The sequence below is a fragment of the Magallana gigas genome, chromosome 6, assembly GCF_963853765.1.
Source record: "Magallana gigas chromosome 6, xbMagGiga1.1, whole genome shotgun sequence".
Taxonomy (NCBI): domain Eukaryota; kingdom Metazoa; phylum Mollusca; class Bivalvia; order Ostreida; family Ostreidae; genus Magallana; species Magallana gigas.
This window is the reverse complement of record NC_088858.1, coordinates 33,692,658-33,719,261: the sequence shown is the minus strand read 5'-3', so window position 1 is coordinate 33,719,261 and position 26,604 is coordinate 33,692,658. Positions and strand designations below refer to the sequence as shown.

Here is a 26,604-nt window from a genome sequence, read left to right as displayed (position 1 = left end):
AATAAAGTCAACTATTTATTCAGGTTTGCTATATATATCCGCGTTGTTGAAACAATGGCTACATTTCTTTAAGCGTTCCAGATATGAATATCATTTCAACGGGTTCATTAAAATATAAATCATGAAATAAAAAATATCCGACTTTAAGAAAAAATTAAACGATCAAATACATGTAGCTTTTGCGATAATTGTGATTTTTTAGCAATTCATTATAATTACGTTTTCGAGAGAAAATCATGCTTTAAAATTAAATACCATGGCAAATAAACCTCAAATTCGGACTTTCCTTAATTTTATTTATAGTTTAACCACGAATTCAAAGGAAATACTCTAGAATCGATAAGAAAACGTTAATGACACGATCTTTCTACGAATGATCAGTGTTTTGATAATAAAAACAACTTTTTGTTTGCTATTGGTAAAACAACTTTCCAAACCGAACTATCATTTAAAACTTGATAATTTCAAATTAAGACGTTTGTGAAAACAAATTTTAAGAAACATAATGACTGTTTTAAATTATAAGTTGATAAAGTATTACATGTAAATGTTAATCAATAAAACGGTTTTCAAACGAGACTGATCCCTCCCAAATAAAAGAAAAGCATTTTTACACGAATGAAATCTTGCTTGTATTAGAGCCATTTTAACAAGAGCTTGGGCTTTTGGTAGTCGTGTCAAACGGCAATATGACGTAGGTCTGTCTTTTTCATTGCCGGCTTCTCAGCCACGGCTCCTTGAAATTAACAAGATTTGTCTAGCTTTTGGGCCAAGAGGTACGCAATCGGTGTATATTTTGCTTAAAACCAGCCTCAATTTTAACTTGTTTTGACGCAAGAAATAAACAGTTACGTCCTACTGAAAGTCCAAGGTCTTGTTATAATGGTTCTAATATCAGACAATTCAGGTAATACATGTAAATCACCGGAATTTTTAATATCTTCTCTTTAGCAATGAAAAACAAAATATCAATTTTTATCATTTTTATGCTTTGAGGAAAATATAACCGTATCTACATCGAGACGTTAGCTGTAAACTGTAATAACAAAGATAACAAATGACAATTGACTACAAATACATAGGACACTGTTGAGAATACTTTTATTTTAATGATGTTTCAACATTGAATTAGGTTTTGAGTATACTTCCATACTTTGTTATTTTAAAGTGTGTATTGCAATACATTTTTATGAAAATATCAATTACCAAATGCCGTAAACGACGACTGCCCTTATGTATATGCAAATAAATATTCTTTTTAAAAACCTCTTTTGTTGATTGACACCTCGAGTTTTATATTCTGTGTAACATCGTGTTAACTGTTGTTTTATGTAGTTTTGTAAATGAATCGATTGTGATGATGTTTTACTTAACATGGACCAAACCAGACCAATTAATACACCGAAAACATTGGGAAAAGTAATATTAAATCAAACATTTTATCTTCTAAATTTTGCAACTTAATACATAAAAACTGATTTTTTTTAATGTTTAAAATATGCAGTTATAATATACCTCCTGTTCACTGACGTTACTTCGGAAGTAATGTATTATATATTCCAATAAAACCCGTTGCATCCTAGATTACTACTATAAAATAATTTAAAACAAACATTAATAATGTAAATGTCGACTAATGTGAACAGAGAAAACACATTGGGTTTTTCAATGACATATACAGTAGACAACACCATGTAAAATCAAACTAATCTTTTCGCTTTGATTCTCAAGTTATAAACAAAATTTGAAGAAAAAAAGTTCTGGGAAGAATTTTCATTTGAAGCGAAAAAAAATATTTTCTCCCAGAATATTTATTAAACTGAACACCAAACGCCAATGGATTTAATTAAATGAAGTCTAGCTGGCGTATATTGCACTTATGATTTTTTGTTTCTCGTTCATTTAGGCACTAGTATAGATATACAAGAGATCTGGCTGTCCTAAAACTGCATGGCGTTTTTCATGACATGGGTCATCATCTTAAATAGGTCAGACCACGCCTCCTCAAGCTCGGTGTTCCATTGGTCTTCCAGCGCCGGCTGCATGGCCCAAATAAACTGGGGGCCGATCAACTGCAATGGAAAATAGTCGCTTGTTACTTAGATTTGAAAAAATATTTTCAAAGTGCGTTGATTTGAACCAAAATTTAACGCACTTTGAAAAATTTTCTCAAAGTGCGTTGCCACAAAGGTCAAAATTTTAAAATGGCCAGCGGGATTCGAACAAATGACATGGTTTCGTAGTAAACGCTCTAACCAACCGCGCTACGCTGTTAGGTGACAACTTTGGGAAAAAACTACAGTATTTATAAACCACTCTTCATTTTATTGTTTATTTCGATAAATAGTACATAAATGTAAGTCACAACACGGAGGTATCCCAAATCACCTTAAATTTCCTAGTTCAGATGAATGCAACGTCACCAGCCGTTTTAATTGTATTTTCATGTATACACAGGTATTCAATATACTACATGATTTCACTATCTGATGAACAACAATATGAAATTAATATTTTAATAAAGAAGTTTTTTTTTTCTCCAATCTAAGAAGCAAAGGAAATAGTTTATTGGAGAGAAAATTTTTAATCATCTTTACTGAGACCAGCGCATTGATGAAAAAGATTCCCCATCTAATGTTTCCTTTGATACCATGATCAAAGCTTTCAAGATTCATTTCCTATCATAATTTTGTATTTTGTTATTTTAGTAGTTACACGAAACGTTTTTTCTATTATTATTTAAAACCTTTACCTAAACGAAGTTGAAGTGGTGCGTAGGAATACACAAAAACAATATGGCGGTGCACGCAGTCGATCAGAAGTAAAGGATGTGAATTGGGCAAAAAAATTGTTGCGCTGCAGAGGACAGACGAGTCTTGAAGTATACTATATTGTGTTAGAGTAATATTTGAGTTCTATGCGCAAGTTTGGTATGATGGAATGAAACACAACATACGTATTTAATTTTATGGCCTTGCAAATTTAACGAGTTCTATTATTTATTTTATTTATTTTTTAAGGGCCATGCAACGCTTACTGGTCGTTAGTAAGTACATGTATCATGTATATTCGAGACTGGTCGTGGTTTTTCGATGACTTGTTTATTTCGGTTTGGTTAGTATTGTGTTATTTTTTCAACATTTTTTTAATTGTAGTTGTAGGGGTGTTTCGTTTGGATAGCCGACCATCAATGATTTAGTATATAAATGATTTAGTATATAAATGATTCAGTATATAAATGATTTAGTAATTTAGTATATAAATGATTTCGTATATAAATGATTCAGTATATAAATGATTTAGTATACAAATGATTTAGTATACAAATGATTCAGTATATAAATGATTCAGTATATAAATGATTCAGTATATAAATGATTTAGTATATAAATGATTCAGTATATAAATGATTTAGTATATAAATGATTTAGTACATAAATGATTTAGTATATAAATGATTCAGTATATAAATGATTTAGTATACAAATGATTTAGTATATAAATGATTCAGTATATAAATGATTCAGTATATAAATGATTTAGTACATAAATACGTTGAAAACTGTCTTGATGTATGGCATGATGCAATTTAACTTTAATTACCGACGTGTTTCTTAAAAATGTTCTTAAAATCGATTATTTCTCAAATTTTTAAACACCTTGCATGCAGTGGAAGGATTTTATTTCCTCCTGATTTCTATGAATTATGTTTCTTGTTAACCGTTATACTCACATTCTCTAATTAGAATTAATGTGCTCGACTTCCCTCCTTATTTCTAGATATATTTCTCTTTTCAAGGAAATATCTGCTACTGTTTTTAAATTAATATACGTGTTGGTTAGTGAACGACTTTTACCGTATTGTGTAATGGATGAGAGAGAGAGAGAGAGAGAGAGAGAGAGAGAGAGAGAGAGAGAGAGAGAGAGAGAGAGAGAGAGAACTAACTATAATTTCATCATCTCTCTATCCCCAGAGGAGCGTGTTTCGTGATAATTATAATAGTTCGGACGGGATTACCCTCTGTAATATCACCAGGAAGTGTCCGCACCGACTGTTTGATTACAGCTCGGAAGTGAATTAACTTTTTTTCTTTGAATGATCAATATTCCATCACAACGCTCTGGTCAGTCGTTGTCCGCAAAACGTTATGATTCAATCTTATAGACAATGGTCTCTACTGCCTGATTTGACTAAAATTAAATAAAATGTTGAACTATTTTTTTCTTGAAAGAGATTTTACGTACGAAACATTAACGAATAAAATTATGTGTTATGATCGAAGCGTTGTTCCAATTATCCTTGGATTAACGGCCAAGGTTTCCCCAGCTATAATGGTACATATCTATAATTGTCATGCTGTCTTTAACAAGGTTGTCACGAAATCTACACCATTGTCTCTATTGCTTCCATACATGTTTCCTTATCAGCAGTTAAAAATAAATGGTTCGTCTAATTGGTCCGTCCATGTCAATTCCAAGCATTGGTTGATATATCGCTAGCTGCAGATCTGTAGCATTCGGTCTGAAAAAAATTGGATGGGACGATCCCAGGTCGTCCATCCGATTTTTTTTTTTGACCGGGAGCTACAGACCTGAAGCTAGATATATCGCCAACTCCTGGTATAGTATACTGAGTCTCATGTTTCCGAGTACAGTTGTTAATAATGAAGCCTTATCACAATTTAATCATTAGAACGAACTCACTGGGATGATCATACATAATCCTAGTATCTACTTGTCTCCTTATTTAACCAAAAGTTTCTTAAAAGGACCTGGTCACGAATTTTGGTCAAAATTTATTTTTTCTGTTTTTAATGTGTAATGCATTCCTAAAAGTCAACCAAAATTTGAGAGTCAGTCGTAAAGTTAAGAGTGATAAACAGGGCTTTCAATTCTTTGTTATAAATCACAAAGCTCATGTAATGTTTTACATTACATTTTGAATGTTAAAAATAAAATTCCAGGATTAGATATAAAATGAATGTAAAAAAGGCTAAGAAGTGATTATTTATGTTTAAAACGAATTGGGAGATAGAAAAATCAAATTGAAAATAAAAACTTTTACCGGTAAATTGAACAAACGTAAACAAAAACATGACACGAGCCTTGTTTACATAACAACGAATTGTGAGCTCTGTATCTTTCCTCTAATGCTACGACTGACATTCAAATTGTGGTTGATCATCAAAAATGCAATACTTAAGCATTGTAAACAATAAATAGAGAAAAATAAAATTTGACCAAAATCGTGACCATGCGAATCACATATAAAATGAAACATTTTACGAACAAAAGTGCATTTACATATACTGGTATTAATATACATGGGGAATTCAAGTCTGCCTTTATAAAGTCAAGATAAATAAATAATGCGGATTTTCATTCAACCCCAAAATATGGTGGGTAGGTATAGATGACCCCTCATAAATCTTCTCCAGAAAATTAAGTTTGAATTTATTATTTCTTACTAAAGACGTTTTCTTAAAACGAGACCTATTGAGTAAAATTAAAAACGATTCTTTCCTTGAAAATATGTTGAACAAATCCTTATGGTCACCTTTGATAATTCGGGCGGAAATCTGGAACTTAGCCTTCTAGTTTGTAATTAATTTGTCTTGGAATAACTTCCATGCTTTTTTCACATACTAAAGATCGAGAAAAGAGTTTTTCATTCAAAGATTTAATGAACATTCGAAATATCACTACTTGAGACTTTTCTTCAAAGAGAATCAACAAACAAGCTCTGGCGGAATTCTATGAATGACAGGCATGCTGCATTAACATTATTGATATATCTATCTTGCAAAGAATAGAAATGTCAGTCAAAGTTGATTGGAGAACTTTGAGATTTGCAAAACATGTGCAATGATTTATTTGAACTTACTCGTACAATCAATCAAGGAGATAGTTCATGACATTCAGAGACGAAGTAAACAAAGAGGTTCATTTTTTCATGGTTAAAAATGCAACTGAATTCTAGGCAAGGCGTATAAACTATGAAAGAATATAGTACTAATGTGGAACAGATTTTTACGAATCTTTATCAACAAATCTAAATTTTGTTAACCTAGCTGCTTTCATTTCTGAATTATTTGCAAAAACTGCACATGTGCTCTTTGTTTAACAGGAACAACAGCCAAGTAAAAAAAAAATACCCCAAAAACAGTGAATCGTTTCTAGAAGACATGCATCAAAAACATGCAACATGTTTTTTAAGCTTTATGAAAATGCATGTAACTAATCCACACTTTTGCAAATGGTTAAAAATGGAGTGCCTTTTCAGAGTCAATCAACCGAATTTTTTTATTATTTTGTGCTACCAAGCATTTGGCAGGCCTAAGCTGACTTCCTGCAGATTTTCTTTTTTCAACATAACAATTTGTAGCCCTAATCTTTGCAACTGGGCAAACAAACTTTTAGACAAAAACATGTTTTACTGTCAAGGAAGAAAGCTACGTATCCTAAACTAGGAAGGCTAGTTTGCGAGTTCCCCAAAAGTAGCGGCTGAAGGACGTGACGTAGAACATCAGTAGTTTTAGTTTTAAAAAAAATCAGACTGACGGACTACGTTGCTGCCGCCATCTTAGACGTCTAAGACCATGTGATTCAATACCTTTATTTCCCTTCAATTGTACCAGTAACCTGCGCTTAAAGTGCCACAGACATAAAGTCAGGATATCAATTTGAAAATAGGTATCACAATTACACTAGACAACCGTATATTTATGTCGTGCTTTTACGACTTATTATTGTACCATAACTTACAAAATACAAGTGCAATACCGCCTTAAATATGTAATTCCAACAACGCGATTTTCACCAAATAACATTCAAATCGCAATTCGATCGCAAGCTAACATGTTCACTACAATTATAAATATTGCATTCTCAGCGGCTTAATTTCCTGTCAACATAGTTTGCAATGTCACTGAATCGGACCATTTTCTTTAACATCCGATTATCAGTATAGAGGGGAAATCTAGAGGACCATGTATGATATTACTATATCATTTCTATAGCCACAGTTGCATTATTCAGTACTCGGGCCAAATATCTATGAAATTATGTTTTCCTGTTCCAGTCTGAGTAAATAGGGTTAGAAGGGATTGAAAATATTTCAGTCACTAACTACTCCAATCTGTTCGTCCCTCAAAAAAAAGCATCACAAAAACGCTCAAAAACTCTTATGGCAAAGTAGCACGGACGGGCAATTTCGATTTGTTATAAACCTGATTAGGTTACTTAGTAAACGATAAGTTTTTGATAAGTCTTAATAAAGACTGGGGGATATGAAATTTGCTTTAAATGTGAATTTGTTGCAAGCGAGTTCACTGTTACCATGATTGTACTGTACTGGTATCGTCAAAAGATGATTTTTAAAGATGGAACCTTAAGTGATTACATGTGTAAAAATACGTCCGGCAACACACAATTTACGTATCTTGGCCTTGTCCACAATAAGCCTTAATTTCACTATGATGATGACATCCATAAGGCTATTTTTCTTCATTGTCAAATTCAGGATCTAGGAGCTGATGGCTTTCAAAGAGTTTAAAAGAATTCTCTTAGATAATTCTCATGCTTAAGTATGATGATTGGCTCTGGTTTTTAAGTAATTTGGTTAGGAATTTTTTCTAATTTACCGCTCACAATACAATCGCCATTGATTTTTTTTTCTTCATTCCCCGTCTCTGCTGCTCATTTATTCCAGAAAATGGATTCACTGAGCAAGGGGAAACCCCAGACGTCATTTGCCCATTTAGTGTTGTATTTTGGATCACTTATAATTAAGACCTGCAATCATTCACTGATTGGAGGACGACCTGTAAGTTGGGCAAATTCACTGACTGCATACGTAACGCACGGAATAAAATAATTTACAGTTTATGGGGCGCATTAACAACTCGATTCGATTCAAATTAACATCTTTAATAAAAAAAAGTTTTATAATATAATGCATCGATGTCACTCCTTCACTTGCACCAATCTATTAATAATTTAGGAATTCTTAAAACTGTTATTTCATTAAATAGATAAATGCACGTATTTTCATAACTTAATATATGTTGCCTTACAAAAAATAACATATGTAAAGCTGACCAGTTTTATTTTCATGAAATATGTCAATAATAAGTTAGCTTCAATTATAATAGCCTTTTAAATACATGTAAGTTTTTCCATCAAAAACATAAATACATGCAATAGAAGGTATAGAATCCATCGCAGTAAGTTTCCATATAATTACTTATATTCATATTATTTTCAGTAACTGTGCTATTAAATATCAAATCATTGCCATAATTACGTTATCATATCGTATTATGACGCAAACCCCGTGTTATCTGCGTCATCACTACACGTTACAAGTTTGATTTCTACTATTATCACATCGGACACTGGAAAATGTATACTTGTATTAACGCACAAAAAGTCGAGTTCATAATTTTAGTAGACGTATAGATTTATCTAGTATATCAAATCTATGTCCTTGATAAATATAATAAAGTTTTTTAACCGCCCTAACGGTAAACCTCAACTCTTTTTTTTCTTCTTTTTTTTATGTATTTCCTATTTGTACTTGTACTGGTCGACTAACAACAAATCACTTAGCTTATGAATACAAATTATTTCGAAAAAAATGTCTGTACACTATAAAAATAACGTCATTTGTCGGAAAACAACGTCGTTTGAGGATAATAATGGAACCGTAATTGCTATGCTGTGCTATTAGGGGACGCGGTTAAGATGCTTAGCCGGTTGTGGCAGATGATCCTGACAGAATTTTAAAATAAATACGGCTAGTTTTAGCGCATCTTTAGAAGGAAATTGCATCCATCATCTTAAAGGTCTTACTTCTTGATTCTGTAGATTCGGTTCCAAAGAGCAAATAAATTGATGTCCTTGACGGTCCAAGCCGTTTTACATTATTGGTATATTGAGCCCGACACGTCATAAGGAACGGCATGATAAATCCCCGTGAATTCTGTCTAAATGACGTATTGTCCTATCCGCACTAAGTGGGGACGCTTCTGATACAACTGTAATATCTATGAATTTTCTTCACGTGTCGTCTGTGATACATCATTTAAATTTAGATTTCTCGACACAAGGAAACAAAAAGTTGTCATGTCTCGTTTTGACAAATATGCAGCATCAATTTCAGAATCAATTATTCAAATGACTTTTCTGGATGAAATAAAGAGAGAAAAAATTGTTTTTTCTATGTGTTTGATTTTTTTTTATAAGAACAGCAGTTTTTAAACACCTACTACATTATCTGTCCTTATGTTGAAGATACGGGCGGCTTATCAAATTATCAAACACATAGGCAGCGACGATGTAACACATGCATGTACAAAGGTGAAATACAGCAGAAAAAAATGAAATTACGAATATTAAAAACGTGATATACGGGGGAGAGGAAGGGTGCTTATTATGACACTTCGAGTTTCAAGTGTCATCAACGATACTGAACATGTCTATCTATAGATAGTTTATCGTTTCAGCTCTGTCAGATCAAATGGAGATAAGAGTGCAACACATGTTGTGCCATGTTATTACAGGGGCGATAACTAGTACCGGTAATCAATTACAGCAGATACTTAAAAATAATAAAGTACATTCTTAAATATATAATATAAAAACTCACGTCTACGTAGTCCACCTTGGCGCTGTACATGACATGCCTTGTCCCAAGGTCGTGCAACATTTCCTCCATCTTTTTGGGTTCGTTAATTCTGGCGAGACATTTTTCGACCGTCCCCATAACTCTCAGCGCATGCTCTCTGAGTTGTGAGCTATGTCTAAGATCGTCTTGCGACATGCCTTTGAATGGCATGAACACGTCTTGGACATCTGGGTGCGTTTCAAACAATCTTTAAAAGAATTGTGATTCTATACATAAACGCTTTTTCTTTCTTTTAAAAAGTAATCTTCATTTCTTCAATTTTTCATAGAAAGTAAAGAAATACTTTTGAAATCAATTAAAAACAAATGAATTTATCAAAAGAGAGTTATGTCTTTTTTGGAAAATATGATTTGAGCAATTCATCCGGTCGCGTATAGAATAAATTGAAAACTTTCAATCCAATATTCCAGCGCACTAAGCATAATATGTAATTGTTCAACTTTGTTGTTTCATCTGGGAATACTGGTATAACACATTTGGGTATAATCTAAATCACATATAATCTTTCTTATAGAGTTAAAGATGGTGTATCAAATGTTCAAGATATAATACACGATCAGTAGTAATCGTGATTTATATTCATAAACAAAAAAAAAATGACGTCAATTTTGGTTTGACTTTGACATTATCCAGTTTTATTACTAAAATTTGGGAGGAGTTTGATAGATCGATGGAAACGTAGTGAAGATTTGATTTAATTGAATTAAAGGGTTATTAAAACGTCACGTACATGTGTACACTAGATTGTACACGTGTATGAATCTTTAACTGACGACTCAGGTGATAACAGATAATGAAGGATGTCGATGGGTGATAAAATAAAACAGGGATAAAAATCAGATCAAACGATCTACACTTTGATTTTCTTACTCAATTATTCCCTTGTACTTGGTTTTTAAAAAAGTTTATTTGGATTCGGAATATGAGCAGCTATTGTAAATTACGATTGTAGTCAGAATGCTAAAAGGTTATTTTCAATGCACATGCCTTTGTGGATAATGTAATTTTTAAAATTTTGCTTCTCTATTTTTGAAAAGCGTTGTTCGCAAATCTGCTTAAAAGAACGCAAAACTATCGACATTGTTGGGAAATGATGGTGGGAGATAAATTGTAAAAGGTCCCTGTAGTTTTGGTTTCGAAAGCTGTATCATTTTCACGATTAACGTTTTTCGTCCTATCCCATTGATCATTCGTAATTTGATTTTAGATAACTGACTCTAAAAAAGTTCTCTCATAGGGGTTTCTCTTATGTTCTGTTATTTGTTTTGTCACTAAACACAAACATTATTCATATTTTCTTTCTTTTTCTCTGTTAACTTTGTTCCACTTCTCTCACACATAACATCAAAAAATGATGATTTCTTTAGCTTAGGAAGCTTGCAACAGTTTCGAAATGTAACCGTGTCTGTTTTCCTTTTGTAACAGAGAAAATAAACTTTCGATGTCAGTGGTTTTTTAGGAATGCATCTGCTAGATTGCTACAAACTGGGCTGCATTTTACAAAAGAACTATTATCCAAAGAAATATTATCCACCTCATATATTGATCTTGAATTGAAAAAAAATAATATATAAAACTCATTTATTTTCAACAAATTTGACTGCCATAATCATATTTCACAGCCATTAGAATAAAACATTGATTAATTTCGTGATTAATCATCATTATTCATTAATTTGGTCGTAAGTTCTGTTGTAAAACGCAGCCCAGATCTCAAAAGACCAGACTTAACATCCTGGAATTCAGGTAAAAACATAACAAACTGTAAGTTATTAAGACCAGTAAATGTACAAACAGTCGTTAACTAGAGGTCTTGGGGTGAAATGATGACGACATGATGAGAGATATATGTACTAGAAGTCAACGTATTTTCTAGCACTTTGAGACCATTCGTGTATTTTAACGTGATAACATAACTTTAGAAAGAAAATATCAAGATGTTAAGAATCAAGAAAATCTTGTTTTAAAAGGTAATGGAATCTGTAAACTGTAAATAAAAAAAACAAGCATTTTTTAACCTGAATTTTCCAACACTTTTCCAAATAAAACATTTTTATGTTACTTTTAAATTGTAAGCATTAAGACAAATAGGAAAAATTTTCTTCAAAAAGAATCTTGTAATTTACTGTAAAACAGGAATATTAACATGCATCCTCCCAACACTTGTACAGTATACTTTTACATGGAACGCCATAGTTGCTTTATGTGGCTATTTCATAGGAAGATGATGCTTTATTATATTATGCTGTGGTTATTTCATGTGAAGATGGTGCTTTATTATATGAGGGTGGTGCTTTGTTATATGAGGGTGGTGCTTTATTATATATGAAGATGGTGCTTTATTATATGAAGGTGGTGCTTTATTATATGAAGATGGTGCTTTATTATATGCTTTATTTTATGAAGATGGTGCTTTTTTATATGATGGTGCTTTTTACTGTGAAGGTGGTCACTCGGAACTTTATTTTTGAAGACGAAGAATCAGATTGCTAGGGCATTTACGCCTCGCCGAATAAGCTGTTCTTCGCTTAAACTCAAATAATTAATAATTTCAATTTTCTGCTCTACAAAGTTCATGATAACGTCACTAGGCTTTATGTCTTGTAATATTCCGTCATTATATAGTTTTCACTTAATAGATGTAAGTTCGGTTGAGGTAAAGTCGTACACAGATCATCTCGTTAGCTTATATACTAATTGTGCTAGAAAAAAAGAGGAACTAGCAATGGCGTATCAAATGGATTTTGATTGCATTAATTTTTGGTTTTACTTTCAAAATTTCGAGATTTTAAATGAGAAACTCAGTATCCAAAAATAAGAGGAGTTCCAAGTAACCACCTTCACATTAAAAAAGCACCATCATATAAAATAGCACCATTTTCATATAATAAAGCACCGTCTTCATGTAAAAAAAGCACCCCCTTTTAACATGAAAAAGCACAATCGCATAAAAAAGCACCATCACATAAAAAGCACCATCTTCATATAATTAAAGCACCATCTTCATATAAATAAGCACCATCTTCACATAAAAAACACCATCTTCATATAATAAAGCACCATCTTCATATAATAAAGCACCATCTTCATATGAAATAACCACAGCATAAGAAATAGCCACATAAGGCAGCTATGGCGTTCAATACTTTTCAAAAGAAATACTCGTATGCTACTTTTTGCAAGAACATGTATGAGTACATCAAAAGCTGATGAATGCAAGAGACCTCTTTATATAAGACACCGGCTGATGTCCTTTGTATCATATACTTGTCGACCACCACAGCATCTTTTCTGGACAACAACTGTTGGTTCGTGACCAAAGGTATTAGTAATTAGTATCCGTTTATTAATGCATTCAAATCTTCTGTTGTGGAGATACTTAACTCCTTTGATGATGCCTCACAAATAATCAGCCTGGTCAGTGACTGGGTAATTGTCAGCTAGAACAAATGGTTGTCCATCACGAGCAGCATTTATCCGAATGAAGTTATTGGGATGCTTATATCGTTATTAATAAATGAAAAGTAGATTGTTCCTACACGCTGATTTGAACTCGACTGACAAAGCACATAATTTTTTATATGGAATTTCAAAAATACTAGACATAAGTACTTTTATTGTTAAATGAGTAAAAAGGTCAGAAAATACTGAATTAATATACGAAGTGTATGTTATAATTGTCTTCTTTTATTATTTAAGTCACCTGACACTCGTTCTTCGTAAGTCGTGAACTTTTTGAGATTTTTAAGAGTCGTCTCATTATTTTTTTGCATGCCAATAACAACCAGATTTGGTGTGTATCATCTGAAGGGGAAGAGGAAGGAAGATTATCTGTGAAATATGACTTTAGTTGTCCTCATGGTCAAAGGTTCTGATCTTAGTGTCCATGGTCCGGGTTTGTGATCCTAGGGTGCTCCTTAAAAGTTTTTTTTTTCTGAGTTCTTTCTTGATGAGAATGAAAGCTTTTTACAAAACAAAAACTGTGAACATCCTGACCTTTAGGTCAGAGTCTCTTACGATAGGATAGGGCGTGTCTTTGTTGATCATGTGGTGAAAAAGCATTAAGCCCTTTTCTCTACCTTTTGAAATCTATCAGGCAAACCAAGTTGATGTTTAGAATTGATAATTAAGAAGTTTCTATCTAAATTGCTAAAATCATTACCGAGGTCATATGTCTAACGCTCTTGTATTTTGAGAGAAAGGGTATGATGTACGTATCGAGGGGAGGGGGTATCTACGGATGTGTTCCAATATATTGTCTTCTTTGGTTGATCGTCCACCACAAATCTTATATCTAGATATGTTTAAGTTATACTAATAGTATATGTAAACTTGTTGTTAGGACGGCCACCCCACGGTCCGACTACCCCACCCCATGGTCCGACTACCCCACCCCACGGTCCGACCACCCCACCCCAAAACAAGCACACACACCTCTCTTTTGTGAAGTGCCACTAAACCCTAATTAAAAACCATGCATGATTATTCATACATTGTATATCATTTGATAATATGCTGGAAAGTGTAACATACAGTTATTGTACCCCCCCCCCTTCCCCCCAAGAAAAGACCCCAATTCACACCAATGTTTCACAATTTTTATTTTACAATATCCTCGGGCTGAATAGATCTGCCAACCCACCTATATGAAACCATATCTACCCATCTTGACCCAGTAAAAAGTGCATGCACAGCAAAATGTAGTAATTATCTAAAATTACTATATAAGCCTAAGGCTCAATTATTACCAGGTGACCATTAAAGCACATTGGCCTCTCGTAGTTTAAAGAACCTTGTTTGAGTCCAGACAATCAATCTTTTAGGACTTCATAGCTCAATTTTCTCCCTACCAAACAAAACTAAAGTGATTTTTTTTTACCAAAATGCCTTCTACATTATTTCATTATAATCATCATGATAATAAATGAAAAACCTTTCCTTTGATTAATTTTAAAAAAATAATTCCATGAAAACATTTAAACCTGAACCACGATCGCTGTTATAGAGACAATTCATAATTATCTAGTAAAATGTGCGATTACACCTTTTTCAATCCCCTTAATTTTAAAGCCATTATTTTCCTTTATCTATACATTTGTAACTAGCAGGAACATTAGTGATTTTATGTTTTATTTTTTATGATCCAAAATAAGGAACTCGGTTATTAATTTTGCATAGATGTGGGAATTTATGTTTAGATAACTGCTGTTCTAAAAGTCGCGCGTTGAATCGATGTTGTAGATTATCTGATAGACACAAAATATTGGCTCATAACTTGTATCTTTAGGTAATAAATCACAGTTCACGATTAGATATACTTGACCTTTACAAGACCTGTGCATACAAACGTGCTATTAGCCGAATTTTTGAAGTCGTAAGAATGCAAAGTTGGGAATGTTGCGTTATTATTAAATCGATGCTGGACTGTTAAGGGTCATACTTTGGTCATTGACATAGACCGGTACATTGTCAGGCATTTGACGACCCAAGCTGTCGGTTTGCTTTTATGTTGACTTCCATGTTAATTGGGTTTTATACTGTCTGAATAAATATATACCAGGTATTATGATATAGTTATTGAGACCATAGATAATGATTTTAATAAAACTTTTTTTTCTGATATTTTTTTTTTTTTGGAAAAACTTATTTCTGGAAGAAATCTGTTACCATCGGCATATTATGAATTTAACCCTTTAATGGCAACCACTAAAAGATTCAGAAACATTCCATCAAAAGTAAAATGCAATTTACTAGCTTGTATTGTTACATATGTTATCTAACATATATATTTCCGTTTCGATTTTCGCTTTTTAAAAAAGGAATAAAAACAAGTTCTCTCAGTTTTAGGAGACAAATGGGCATTAGAAATTTGACGAAGTTAGCAATCTTCTTTTATTACATGTATAGAGGGACTGATTTTTTGATAATGTTTTTTTAGGTAATTTTGTGTAATGAATGTATAATTAGATTAGTACGAAAGCCCATTGAGCTCATTTTCGTAGGTAAAAAAAATATTTTTTTCGCGAATAAACGCGAAACTTTCGCGATATAACGCGTTAATTTGGCAAATAAACGCAAAATTTCGCGAATAAACGCGAAACTTTCGCGAATAAACGCAAAACTTTCGCGATATAACGCGTAACTTTCGCGAATAAACGCGTTAGTTTTGCGAATTAACGCGTAACTTTCGCGAATTAACGCGAAACTATTATATAAATACTGTCATTTCATACAGAACCCATATGAAGAAAAACGATGGAAAACAAACACATTTTAAGTTTTATATAATAAAATACTTATTATTCATTATTATATTATAATATCCGTGCTACGTTGATTTATGAAAACAAAATTATCTTTTTTGCATACAGATATTAATAAATCTGATAAAACTTTATCATTACATTTGTATATGTTATATGTCCAAAGTAGATAATAGGTTTGAGCATCATATTACGATTTTCAGTTGTTCGCCGACCCTGTGTTCGAACAGGCATTCATTGATGATCTTTTTCTTAAAAAATTGATATAAATTTAACCGTCACAAACCTTTTAAATCTTAGTATTAATTTTTAAATGACATATGTGATAAATTTGGAGGACGAATTTACGTCATCTAGATTTGAACAAAAGCTTGAAAATTTCAATTCACAGTTTGACTTATCTTTCTGATATAAAACTAGACGTTAAGTTATGTTGCAGTTTATATATATATATATATATATATATATATATATATATATATATATATATATATATATATATATATATATATATATATGTATAATATATATTATAACGTTTTAAACAATGATATCCTTTAAATTCTAAAATGATACCTAATTATACGTTTAATTCGAATTAAAATTGTTATAATTAAAATATGTTGCTGCCTCATTTACAATAATACAGCGCCCATTAGAATGTGAGAAGCGCTATGCATTATGTTCTTTGAAAATCAGTACTAAGATTTTGAAGATTTCCTAAGTTTGAATTTATGTTAATTTGTATAAGGTTAAATCTAATTCATTTACATCTTTATATAATATTATATTGTTTTATTTAAATTAATATATTTGTTTTCAGTAATTATTCTTCATAGGGTTTCTTCTATGAAATAACAATATTTATATTTAAGTTTCGCGTTTAATTGCGAAAGTTTCGCGTTAATTCGCGAAAGTTTCGCGTTTATTCGCGAAACTAACGCGTTATATCGCGAAATTTTCGCTTTTATTCGTGAAAGTTACGCGTTAAATCGCGAAAGTTTCCCGTTTATTCGCGAAACTAACGCGTTATATCGCGAAAGTTTCGCGTTTATTCGCGAAAAAAATATTTTTTTTACCTACGAAAATGAGCTCAATGGGCTTTCGTAGATTAGGAATATGTCACAAAAGGATAATTTAATTTTTTTTTTAAATAAAGTCCCGGGGGTCTATATACTTGGGGTGGGGGTGGAAGGGGGGTCAATCCTGTCCTCAAGCACCTGTGAAATATGATACGAAAAAAAAGATGTTGCAGTGCTAACTCTTTGATTATTTACTCTTTGAAATCAAAATCATTGACAATACTGAAGTACGTTCTCCTGAGGTGATGGAACCCAATTTGAAATCCTATCTTGTTGCTTCAAAAGAGCTTCGAACGCGCTTTGCTAAAACAATATTTGTGCTGTTTTGTCTTTCACTTAATTGAGACCACATCAGCAAATTAGGTGTTTTCTCGATCAGTAAGTACAAAATTAATGTATCTTTTATCTCAACAAGACAACCATATCAGATTTCATAGATGTTTCACAATCGATATCAAGAAACAATGAATAAAACATTTGATAATATTTCATACTTTCAGGTGTTTTAAGTTATTTATACGAGAGACATAAAGAGTGTATTCTACAGATACCTACCAAAAACACGTTCATATAAGCTATGCTGTGAAAAAACTGTTTGTTCGCGTAATATTATATAAATTCGTGTTTCCTGTTTACTACCTTAATCATCTTTGCCAGAAAAAGGGCGGACAATTCAGGAAGACACTATTTTCCGTTGATTTCAACACTTTTCTGTTCAGAACAAAGCGCTTGCTTATAATAATAACAAGAAACATTCGCATTATGATGAAAACAAATTTCAAAATTTTATTTTGTGGCAGAAAAGGGGGGCGGGAATGTCTGAAATGTCAAACTCACTAGAGGCTCTCTCTTTCTCTCTTTTAAAAAGTTGATTAACGAGGAAAGGGTTTATCTTTCTTCTTAATTAGTTATATTATGATAAGAATAATCTCCTTGAATATGGTCATAATGTTCAATTGTAAAATTAATTTATCAAACACAGTTCTCGACACTTACTCATATTTCAGAGCTTGTAAGAAGATACTTTCGGTTTTAGAAAACCATCAAGAACCTGTCATTTTCTGTTATAGCATCAATGGCAGGTACTTTAAATAATATTTATACAAGAATGCAAGTAAAAACAGACCTGTCTCAGTTTATTTAAGCGCGCCATGAAAAAAAGGAACACATCAAAAACCATCATTTCGACATCCTGATCAAAACATCATTTTTTTCTCCATTTATCTCAGTTTTTTCCTGGAGGCAACAATTTCTCGCTCCATAACCACATAGTGAGATTCCCCGGTACCTACACCAAAGACCGCTTACATACTATATCCTTATAGTTAGACCCTTGCTGCGATTCCATACATCAAAGAGGAGACTCATTAAAGGGCAACAGAAAAGACGACATACAACAATTAACTCCGGCGCTTGTATGAAAACTTAGAACAGCAGTGTACGATTTCACTGCAGGAAAAAAAACTCATACTTGAATCATTTTGTTTTTTCATCAAATAAGTAAGCAACTGTGATCACCAATTTGTCCTGCAGTTTGATATTGATCAAGGCAATTTTCAAACCTGACATCATATAATCTGTGTGATTAATACGATGGAAAATTAGAAGGCTGTGGAATCTTCGTCTTTGATTTTTAATACCGAATACCAGGAATCGAATAGAATAATTAGTATTGATACACAAATCCGGCATGTTTCTAATTTAGGTAATTTCATAAAGGTGTCTTGTTGCATGATCGTTAATAGTACAATAATATGTAAGGTTACATAATTCATTCAATCAACAATCTCTCTCTCTCTCTCTCTCTCTCTCTCTCTCTCTCTCTCTCTCTCTCTCTCTCAATCCATTTATGCAATATTGGGCGGTGAAGATACATCATTGATTTAAACAGAAGGTATACACTGTTCACGTTTATTATATGGTTGTGAATTGTATTTACTTCTTTTTGAATTGGCCGCTCGTGCTAAAGGCGTCATACAATTAACTACCAATTTTATATTTCTAGGTGCTTCATAATTTTTTTGAAACACCATTACCAACCACTACTGTCATATTTCTGCAGTAGAATCCACACTACTGTCGTTCAACACCTGAATTCGTATAACGAGGTTGATGGGGTGTATAGAAAATTTTCTGAAACAGCTTGAGTGATAAAATCAGTTGTTACTGTTATAGCTGAGTTAAGAACGTAGGAAAATCAATTCAAAATGATCGCATGTCTCTGTGCTCGATGAATTGTTTTGAATAAGTTTAACATCTAAAAACTAATTTTCTTTGGAACTACATTTTTGCGACTGTTTCAGGTACACCGCTTAATGTACTGAATAAACTTAAGTTAAATGAAATAAATTTTCATTTGCAGTATTTCATTTATTTAAATGAACTTTATATATACAACGTTAATTTACTTCAAACTGATGTAATTAATTCATATGGTTCATTTATGATACAGTGTAGTATTCTATGGTCTAGATGCATCTGCTCTTTGCTTCTATTAACATTGAATTCGATAGAATATAATAGAATATAAGAACAAAACTATACAGATGTTAAAACATTTTTTTTAGATAGCTGAAACACTGTAAATCAGTTTGTTAATGTATTTTAGATACATGTAAGTGTCTTTCATGTGTACATGAATAACCATATGCATGATTGTAATAACAAGGCGAAGGTATTAATCCAAAACTTTTATCACAACAATACCAAATGAGTGGATTTTCTTAAACAAATACATGATAATGATAACTTTGTTAAAAAATAGAAATAATTAACTTAGCGAATAATTACCTCATAAACATGACCACGCCCACTTTTGACATGTCCTCCTGAATCTTTTGCCAGGATTGCATAATCAACTCCTTTTGCCGCTCGGTCAGGAGTGGTATGGGAGGGGCGGGCTCCCTCACGTGCGCTGGGGACCCATTTGCCGAGTCCTCATTCGTCTTGAGATACGTTTTTCTTTTTGATGACGAAATATTCAGTCCTTGTCTTAATGCTTCCTTTCGTCTCTTTTTGGCATTTATACAACCCATAGTTATTTTATTTGCTTTCAGAGCATTTACAATTTGAATGTTTACATTTAGCAGGTGCACTTTCCAAAGGAAAAAAACTTTCTCCCCTTCTTTAACACCATGCACGGTACTGACTACTCATACTCTATCGAACCGCCTTAAAAGTTTGAGAAAAGCACGAAATTGGCCAAAGCGCCGATTTTTCAAAATCCTTGTTAACAAATATGAATATCAATTTATATTACGGGTTCACAATTATTCCATGCGTTTGGTATATTAATACTCCTAAAAACCAATTATGCTGGTAAATCAGCAAGCAACGGAATGGATTTACAGTGGTATCATGATCAATACGACGGAACATCTCCCTGTCATACTTAGCCAGCCTCGCTGTAGGAGTGGTTCCCTATTCCAATCGGATTATGGGAGGCAGCTAGAATACAAACGTATATATATTGCAAGTAGGTGTTTACAGAATTCGGTACTAAGTATTGGGTCAGGTGGCTCCAAGCTTGAGACCACGATGAACTATACGGCATTCCAATACACTCCCCCTCCCCTTCGTTTAATGAATTGTGTACGTATACCTTATGGTTGAGATAAACAAGTTTAAAGTAATCACCAGGCGGCAGAGGGATGAATATTGTGTTTAAAAATGTTCACGGTTGTTAATGAATTGCAAACTGGCAGACATGGGAAGACAGATGCAAAACTTTGTATTCAAAAGATAAGATTGACAGAATCTTCGGCTTGTTGCAGTCACGTGTCTGAAACGATTCCTCTTGCCTTGTCGTTTTACGTTAACTATAGGTCATTAGACACATATTTGAGAATTCCTCATTTTGAGAATTCCTCATTTTTGTCTGAAACACTTCCAAGCACGAATTGGGAGATTTGTCTGTCTAGGCCTGGAAGATAATAGTCTCTTTTTGACAAGAACAAATCGTTAGGTAACTGGAACAGTTTCGGCTGTATCTGTTATGTTCTGATACCCATGATTAATTGTCAGCAATTGTCATCGTTTTTCATTTTTTTCTTAAGACGCCAGTGCTGCAACAATATGCATGTTTCTTCAAGATTACGTGTTACATGAAGTAGCATTTTGAGAATTAAAATGCAATTCTTCTGTAAAATCAATCTTCATGGGGAAAACACTTTGGAGTTAAAAATGGTTAACCAATTATAATCTGCAGGGGAAGCTTAGGGTTAAAAAAAAATTTATTCACCTGGGTTATTCTAAGACGGATTAGGAGAAAAAGAAGATACCAATTCAGGATGTTTTCCGTCTAAATCGAAGAGATTTTACTCACCTAGCTGATTATTAAGGTCTTTCAACACTACTGGACCTTTATCGTGCTAAAAACTACGTAGATTTGGACAGGGGGATGCCATTTACTCTTTGTCAAGTTAAACGTGAAATGCTCTTCAATATTACGATAAGGTTCTTTAAGGGCAACTTAAACTTACACATTGAAGTAAAAACCTTTTTTCCGTTATTAAAATTCATTTTCATCCTTTTTCTTTTACCGCAATAACTGGTCACAAACAAGGCGGTTTAGGATCAATGTGCGTTAAAGCCACATTTCTTTGATATCAAGACAGCTCAACAAGCAATTAGATATTCTCATTAAAATATAAACATGCTTATTCCGCCGTCAAAATGAAAAGCGCACGTCTCACAAAAACTATAATAGTTATAAAGTGCCAAAACTGAGTAAAAATGTTTGAACTTCTGCTTGTGCAGAATGTAAATGACGTGTATTTGGAGATAAAGATTGACAAAATGCAAATGGTGGATTTGCGTCGATAAATATTTGATATTTTTCAGGAAGGATCTGGCAATCAACAAAATTCACAGTAGGTTATGAGAAAGATTCTTGCTGAGTTTATATCTACTGACATGATTGTAATATCTACCTCCAAAAAAATATGCAATGGCAATGAAAGTTGATTTTAACTGTAAAGAAACGAACACAGCCCCATCCTACCCGAGTTAAGGAAATGAAAGATTGTTTAAATCAAATACACATTGTAGTATTTTCCTCTTTTTAATTAAATTGCATACATTATCATTATATCTTATTCACCTGATATTATAGGAAATCTTCATGCACCCCCCCCCCCCCCCCCAACGTTTCTTTGCAATCGGGGTTCATTTTATTTTAAAAAGAAGTTTTGTAAAGTTGAATTGATATGACGCGACTTCACAAATTTGCTTGACATCAATTCACTAACTTCAATTCATGTACAAGTAATACTAAATGCAACAAAATAAGATTCCTGCAAGTACAAACGCCTAATCACTTTCCCCTAGTCACTAGTACGACCCCATTGTGCAATTTTACGTTGGGGGGGGGGGGTTAAAAAAAACCACCTATTTATTTTGATTGACATTTACACAGATGAGTCGTGAATGTGCTTATATTAAAAGGGTCCTATAATCCATATATTTTTTCATATTACATCGTTATGAGGCCTATGACCTGTGAACACAATGAATGTGAAATGTATAGAGACGACTGGTGATGAATTTCATTTGCTGTCAGCCTATGTACGTACATACGGTCTAAAGTATATGATATTGTGCCTCTACAAAGATAACTGTTTACTGAAGCGCAAACGCATTACTCGGAACCCATCAATGAGTGAACGAATTGTCGTGTTTTCTGGAAATATCTCACGAGATTTGCATAATGGTAATATATAACAGAAGTATGAGTAGTCCATTGTCAAAAAAAATGAAAAGTCCGAATTTGGCGATATGGATAAAGATTTTGTGATGCATAAAGTTTTATTTTACGTCGGGCTCATCTTATGAATTTAGATATTTTGTTTTTGTTTTTTTTTTTTTGTTTTTTTTTTTTTGGGGGGGGGGTAGGTGTTAATGAATTGGTGATTTTATACCACTTTGTCTTTCATAAAGATATATATACATCCTGCGTGTAATGGGAAAATTATCGGAACTAGCGCTCCGATGGAACAATCTGGTCCGACAGTATATAAATCATTGCTTGGTAATTAAGAAACGCATGGTTCAAAGAGGATATATTTATAACTTCAACACTTAGTGACATTAGTGCGAACATATATAATATTGGAATAAAGGGATCGAGTAAGAACTCGATTTTGGTAATTTTCAAAGAAACTACAAATCCAAACGATTACAAAGGATGAAAGTGACATCATGGGTCAATAACGTTTTACGTAATACGTAAATTAGAGGCATTAGGTACATTCATGTCCTAATTACAGTAGGGTTTCATGGATTCGCATTTCCAGTAAATGCCAATACTGAATATCAACCAAACATTCAGTTATAGACCAAATGCTCTTACCACCATTTTAGACATCTAGATTTTCTTATCGACCAAAAGTAAAGAATTGCATAATATGTTTATGATGACATCATGACAATCATTTCAAGTTTGTTAGTTTGTTCGTTGTTTCAAATAACTTGAGGGTATTGTAAGATCATCAGTGCAGAAGAGGTACCGGTATTTTTTCAGGCGTTTCTTTTTTGGTGTCTTTGCAACTTTAGAACGGAAGTAAACACCAATGAATCGAAAACGAAAGTTGAGCCTGTCCTTAGCCTTTCATGCAGGGCAACTTTAGGGCCTTCCTGACAATCGTGAAAAACGACTTTAAAAGTATTACACATACCGGTGCCGGCCATGACACTCGCGATTGCAATATTTTTCTGTTGGAATTGAGGCTAACCTAATTTCATCCTACGATGTCATCAAAAGTAGTCTACCTAAATTTGTAGTAAACATTTCAAATTGACGGGAATTGACTCCTTTTTGTAATTTAATATTTACCTCCGGTGACATATATACAGTTGTGGCATTTTTCAAAGCTTCGACCGAGAAGTTGTGATTTATGCAACTGAACTGAAAAAAATATGGTAAATAAAAAAGCACTGTTTTGCGCTTCATACTATCTTCTTGTGCACTTTCAATGGTTCTAGAATAGAATTTAAGTCCTAGTACTTTTAGTAAAGGCCCGGAGGTCAGTAAAATTTAAGGTACAGCGCGTTGTTTTGTCTGAGAATTTCTAGACTTACACGGTCATTATCTTGTTGCTCGAGATACCTTAAGCTACTGGGACATTGAACCTTAATATTTATGAAACAACTTTACCAAGTTTCATTGTTCTACTTGTAATGATATCGCCTTCTGTGTCATATTAAATCACAAAATACACGTACATAGATATAATTATGGACTGCAGCAGAAACAATGTTTACCAATATATCAGCTTTTTCTCCTTTCAACACAAAGCCGCGACATTTAATTCCGCTTTCTTGCATGGTTATTTCATATTACACGAGGGACTGCAAACAATAGTATGTCTTTCTATTTATCTTCATTTTTGAAAAAAAGAAAAGATTGATTAACACAACCGTACGAAAGTTCATTAATATGGATTGTTCAAGCAAAAATATTGCTTTTTTTGGTTAATTTAGTCTATTTTAAACAAAATCAAACAACCATTCCTGTGTAACCAATTTACTTCTTTTCTATTGATTATTAAAATTATTATTTAGAAAATAATGCAAAACGTTGTATTATCACGAAAAATAGGGATGGGGAGACTGTTTTTAAAATAAATATGGCAAAAATGTGCATTACGAAATCAAATTAGGGTTCTAAATTATTAAAAGAAAAAAAAAACACGATATGAAATTTTTAATGCTTTAGAAATGTGGCCACACTTAATGCATCTTCGATGGCCAAGGGTTTACGATCTTCTTCTCTCCTTAGAGAAGCGGATCGTAAACCCTTGGCTAGCGAAGAGGCACTTAATGTTACAATATAATTAAATCCTCTGACTATCTGAAGTATCTAATTTCAATGAAAAAAGGTTCACGCCTCCTTTCAACGACCACAAACACACAAATAGAGAGTGAGGTAGTAGTTTATACGTTTAACAAAAAAAGCATCAATCAATTTATGATCTATTTATGCATGAAACGAAATCTGATTTAAGAAATGTGGCGGAAGTAGGTGGGAATCAAGCGTTTGCGTGCATAGATTTTTGTCCATAATTAGTTTCGTATTTTTTTAATTAATACGAATAATTATGATTTTATTTTCATTTTTTTATTATTTTTTTTTTTTGCTTCTAAAAATGAATAAACTGTTCATCTACTTGTACATCGGTCACGATATTTAACGCATTGGCGCTCCAAACGTGCTATGATGTAGCATAATACCAGCACTTCCCGCCCCCTTAAATACTCGTCTGGTGGTATATATTTTTGTATCCTAGGATACTAATCTCGGTCGACTCATCATCACGGTTCTTTTAATTTCTTCATGGGGAGAACCTGTGAATTTTGATCACGCCGGAATCAGTGTGTCGTCTTCCGCGGTGATTTCTGGTTGTCGCAAAAAAGGGGCTTAATGATGAGAAGATGGCGAAATCCGAAATACAGAATGGGGGTTAATGGTATTGTCTCTGGAAGCCTATAAGATCCAATTATGTGGTCGCTTGGATCACGAAATGTGACCAAAATTGGTTAACATCACCGTTACAGCAACCGATTTATCACGTAGAGTATCGATGTACAGACATGTATTAAATTGCTTTTGTTAGATGCCCAAACAGTTTGAATTATGATAGAAATAATTTGATCAAACAGTTAACATACATATAGCTCTTGACTGATGATGTAAATTGAGATAAAGTGATACGAAAATTCTAAGATCACACACAATTTGGTCATCTATGGAAGTCCGTTGTTGCAACATAAGAAAAATATTCAATTTGGAGGCCTCCAGATTAATAACATGGCGGCCCATGGATGGAGTAACATGTATGTTAAAATTATTATATTTTTGGCACCAGTGGACTATCATGCGCTGGAATAGTAATTGACAAAATATGAAAATAGTAATAATGTAAAATATTGATAATTATAATATATTATTAAATATATATAATATATAATTAATTGTCTTCATTAATTTAGTTATTGATTATTAATAGATATTGTATAAAACATTTGTATGCGATAATGATGAAGTTCCAATGACAGTTGACTACAACGCCACAACTAAGATCCATAGACAGGTGGCTAAAACGCCACATCTTACTTGCCTTGAGACTTCAGCATCAAGCTATCTCTTGGATCGCCTCGGCCAAACTTATTCTTGAGTGACATTGAAATTCTTTTTTTTTTAAACTGGGTCTTCGGATTCAATACGGGCTAATTCCGATCTTTGTTACGTGGTCTTTGGATTTCGTTAGATCTCATGTCTTTGATTCACTAGTTATCATTTTCTCTAGAATTCGCTAGTCTTATTCACTATGAATCATTATTTTAATTGAACAGTAACCTAGATCAATGTCTAACTTCTTTCCATTAAGAAAATATTGAAACATGAGCATGCTTTACGATGTAAAACGAAGTCAAATTTTTAATAAAGAAAAAATTCCTATAAGGTCGCTTTAAAATAAAAAAGATAATATTCATGTATTTTTCCCAGCTGGCACCAATAAGCTTCCGTAGTCGTCTGATTATTTTTAGGTGACCAAGGGTATGTAAAAATTAT

General features: G+C 32.9%; 1 protein-coding gene across 1 annotated transcript; it reads right to left on the bottom strand.

The window, feature by feature from the left end:
• Positions 1-1,636: 1,636 nt before the first annotated feature.
• Positions 1,637-20,400, bottom strand: LOC105347934 (neuroglobin). Its single transcript, XM_011457189.4, has 3 exons — positions 19,824-20,400; positions 9,650-9,875; positions 1,637-2,072 (listed from the first exon to the last, which is right to left on the bottom strand). The coding sequence occupies exons 1-3, from the start codon at positions 20,066-20,068 to the stop codon at positions 1,941-1,943; spliced, it is 603 nt and encodes a 200-aa protein (XP_011455491.2). The 5' UTR covers positions 20,069-20,400; the 3' UTR covers positions 1,637-1,940.
• Positions 20,401-26,604: the final 6,204 nt, after the last annotated feature.

Excerpts from the sequence above, each read along its gene's own strand:
- LOC105347934 (XM_011457189.4), bottom strand. The coding sequence starts at position 20,068 with ATGGGTTGTATAAATGCCAAAAAGAGACGAAAGGAAGCATTAAGACAA. Across the intron at positions 9,876-19,823 it reads GGCGTGGTCATGTTTATGAG|ATTGTTTGAAACGCACCCAG; the intron begins GTAATTATTCGC and ends ATTCTTTTAAAG. Across the intron at positions 2,073-9,649 it reads CCAAGGTGGACTACGTAGAC|TTGATCGGCCCCCAGTTTAT; the intron begins GTGAGTTTTTAT and ends TTTCCATTGCAG.